This window comes from Nelumbo nucifera, chromosome 5 (genome assembly GCF_055504915.1).
Source record: "Nelumbo nucifera cultivar China Antique chromosome 5, China Antique-T2T, whole genome shotgun sequence".
Classification (NCBI taxonomy): Eukaryota; Viridiplantae; Streptophyta; class Magnoliopsida; order Proteales; family Nelumbonaceae; genus Nelumbo; species Nelumbo nucifera.
Genome location: NC_142653.1, coordinates 12,549,590 through 12,553,790, shown reverse-complemented (window position 1 = coordinate 12,553,790; position 4,201 = coordinate 12,549,590). Strand labels below are relative to the sequence as shown.

Here is a 4,201-nt window from a genome sequence, read left to right as displayed (position 1 = left end):
TTAATAAAGATTAAAGAAATTAATAGTGTATCACTTGAGTCTTCTGTGTCTGCCTTTTACAATTCAATTCAAAGCAATAGAACCTTTACACCAAAACAAACAGATGTAATAAAGGGAAATTTTTTACTAGAAGAGTTAATCCCCTGCAGATTTTACTTAATCATGCATGCATAGAAATGAAAGAACCAAAGGGTTTTTGGTCGATTCATGATCAACCCATCAACGTGTAAGGGAACCAAAGCCCCTGGCAAGCCCATGGACGGTCGGATTGAAGCCCAAGCAACCCAAAAGACCCTGTTTATACGGCAAGAAGGTCTTCTTCTTCAACTCCTCAGATACCGCCCTGTTCACCGTGTAATGAAACTCGTGAGCTGAAACTCGTCCTCTTCTCCTCGAACCGGAGCTGTCGGTTGACCGGAAGCTCGAGTTCTTTACGTCGTCCTGCTTCTTGGATAAAACCGCGAATTTTCTGAAAGGATCCTTGTCCGTCGCTCGACCTTCTGAAGCGCTTCGAAACAACAGAAAATCTTTCAGCCTCCATTTCTTGCTCCCCTTCAAAGACGACGACGATGTAGAAGAGGATTTTGAATTTGATGAAGCGGGTTTGGTACTTTGCTGTTGTTCTTTTTCTTCCCATGGGAACGCAGAAACTCTGAAAGGCGACAGCGATCGGGTACCTCTGCGGCCGGAATTCGAACCAGAGAATCTTTCTCTCCCTCGATCGCGTTCCGATCCTTTACGCGCTTGCTCAATTGCAGCTGCGAACGGGTCGAAGTCTTTCTTGTGGCGCGGGGACAACGCTTCACGGATTATCCTTTTCCCCTTCGAGACAGGTGATCTTGGGGACCTCGGCGACGAAACAGCGCTCTTCCGAGTAGAAAATTCGTCAACTCCGCTAGGAACCTGCTGTAGCCGAGGAGGAAGTTTTAAAGGTTTAATGACGCCTCCGTCGAAGAGTTCATCGGCGGTGAGCGAAGCTGTCTCTAACTGACCACTGAAATCAAAGGCGAAGTCGTCATCGTCGTTCTGGGTGTCGCTAGATTTCGATTTTTCAGGTTTCTGTTCCCAGTCAAATGGGATGATCGAAGAAGAGCCACCCCTGCCGCCGGTGCCGCTGGTGCCGCTGGTGATGGAAAAATCGTTGAAGCCACGATAGATTGCAGCGGCCCTAGTAGGACTAGTGGGAGCGCTGAAAAACTCACCAAAACGTTTGGGGCTGGAAGGAGCACTGACGTAGGGGGAAGAGCAGGCGCTGTCGAAGTTGAAATCCATGCCGCTGGGTGGTGCCGGTATCACCACCTCCATTATCGAGTATGGGAGTTTGGGATTCTGTCCTTATGGCTCGCTCAATTGAGAAGCTGAACTTCGGAGTTTTTATAAGAGAGAGGGAAAGGGAGAGGAAAGAGGGGAGAAGGAGAGATGATTGACCAACAAACGAAAGAAGCCGCCTTTTTTATTTCGTTATTATGACGTCCAGAGCGTCAGCGTCGTCGCCTCTCTCTCTTCGTTTTGGTTTTTTAAAAGTTAAAACTAAAAATCTATATATAAAAGTTTCTTATTTTTCTGAAATTAAATGTTTTGATCGCGACATTTAAAAGTGGGTAAGTGAAGCGGCAAATATACCCTCCCGGGTTAAATGCTCGCTAGATTTGGGATCTGACAACCTTCTTTTTTTTTTTTTTTTTTTAACCCCAGAATACTCTTCTCACTCTTATTGCTTCTATGAATAGGCCGGACAGGAAAGGGGTAATTTTGTCTTTCACTAATAAAGTGCCGGCCAACATTTAAAAGCTTCAAGGATACGAATGTTTATTACTTTTGAAACAATTACAAATGCATGTTTCACCATGCATGCATCTGGAACAGTTAAGATATTTTTTTTTGGGTAAGGCAGTCAAAGATCGCTCCCTAGGAAAACATTCCAAATTGAAGGTCTAAGATGCATCTGTATTCCTAACACGTTACAGAAAAGAAAAATGCAAATTGCCACGAAGCCCATATTTATAAAGCCCGTGCCCGTGTTTTAGAATGAAGCCCACCATGAGGTCATTAGCTTACAAAATTGTGATTTTGCTGTATTTATTTGAATGGATAAGGTATGATACCGGAAGAGATTTGGACTCAGGACTCCCTACTCCCTACTCAAAAGTTAAAACTCTAGGGAAACCTCAGATACAAAAATTCAAATCCACGTGTTCTATTTAAGAAGATTTTAGCCACATTCTCCACGCGTCAGCAAAGGGATAGGTAATAAAAAATAACCCTACTTGGTGAGACCAAGAAATTTATGTAAAAAAACCACCCAATATTAATCGAATTACCAGGCTTATCATTTGCAGGAGTCCGGATCTCCTGCCCACATTTATTGCAGTCATACATGAAGAACATCTCATTCTCTACATAGTATTATGCAGGGGGAGATATTCCCAATTCACGGTGAGAAGTATTTGTGTACATTATGCTACATTAGAGAAGATTTTGAATATATATTATTTGTATTTGTAATCTTTCGATATAGAACTTTAGGCCTAGTCTGAAATGAGTATCTAGAGTAAAAAAACTTGAACTTTATATTATTTTTAGGGTCATTTATTAGAACACTCCCTATAATTTTACAATTTATTTAAATTTATCTTATAATTTGTATTTTACTAAAACACCTCTTATAATTTGCAACTTATTTGCTTAATCAATCTTTCATTAAGAGCTATTTATTTTGCCATGTGAAAATAGTAACACGGTCACCTAAACTAAGTGGAAAATGTTTGAATGGCATGGACCCATGGTTGTTTATTCCAAAAGTATCCCTAACACTTCTTTTGTATATAAAACAAAATTGACCAAATAGAGAAAAATATAGTGGTCGTCTATGTTTTATTAGGGGCAAAAATGGCATTTTTTTTTAGCTTGTTTTGATTAAATTTATTTGAGTGGATGTTAGTGTTAACACTGTCATTTTCAACTTTCATCTAATGGAAAGTCGATTAAGTAAATTGATTACAAATTATAGGGATGTTTTAGAAAAACACAAATTATAAGGTAGGGTTTAGTAAATTCATGAAACTTTAGGGGGTGTTTTAGTAAATGACCCTATTTTTTATGCATTTATGCTATATATATTTGTATTTGTACTCTTCTCATATTGAGCCTCATATAAATCAAATTTTATATTAAATAACAATCTACATTATATTCATAAGACAGAATTGACATTACCTTCCTTATAAAACACTCTTATATGAGCATGCCACTTAGGCTGGAAGGATTGTTTCATAAAATGGTTGTAAAGCCAACAATGTTGTAAGGAATAAGGTATACTATTATAAAAAGTACGAATGAGGGTGTGGAACTTCCACATTTGTCATTTAGTCCATCTCTAATTATGAAGGTTGAAAACATAATTTCAATTAATGCTTTTCAACTCATTTAATCATCTCTCGTTTACTATTGCATTTAAGGTATTAACTCCCATGCTCTCTTATTAAATCCCATATTTAAGTTAGTTTTCACTAATAAATGCTACTAATTAGATTTATGTCCAATACTTTTAACAATATAAACCTATATATTTTAAAACTTAATAAAAAAATAAAATCATTTTTTATCCAAGTGATGACTAAGAAATTCAACTATTTGAATCAAATTAGCCAATCCATGAAGTCATAGTTAAATAATAAAATGTTTAAATATAAAATAAATATAGAAAATTACAAAAATATAAAAAAATAGACACATTTATGATATTTTTTATTAATCAAATTAAAAAAAGAAGTGTAATAAACAATAATTATTTTTAGTGATGATGAAAATGAAATACAATCTAAAATTAATCAAGAATTAAATTATTTTCCTATTTAGTGGAGATCAATATTTAAACTTTTGGGTCAAATATGTCAACCTTTAATGTCATAATTAAATAATAAAAATTAATAAAATATAAAAAACACAAAAATAAAAAATAAAAAATACATAAATTTTAAAATAAAAAAATTTGGGCACATGTATAATATCATATATTTATCTTATTAAATGAAAAAATAAGTGTACATAACAATATTACTTTTACATACATAGAAATAAAAAATATATATATAGAAAAAATGAATACATCTATAACTCCATATTTACACTATTATTAAAAATATGAATAAGATTGTGGAACTTTCTTTTGACCAAAATACCCATTTTTTGAATTTAATCC

At 35.3% G+C, this 4,201-nt stretch overlaps 1 protein-coding gene across 1 annotated transcript; it reads right to left on the bottom strand.

Annotated features, from left to right (window-relative positions):
• Positions 1-1,382, bottom strand: AR781 (DUF1645-domain containing protein). Its single transcript, XM_010270427.3, has one exon. It carries the CDS (start codon positions 1,303-1,305, stop codon positions 220-222), a length of 1,086 nt encoding a protein of 361 aa, XP_010268729.1. The 5' UTR covers positions 1,306-1,382; the 3' UTR covers positions 1-219.
• Positions 1,383-4,201: the final 2,819 nt, after the last annotated feature.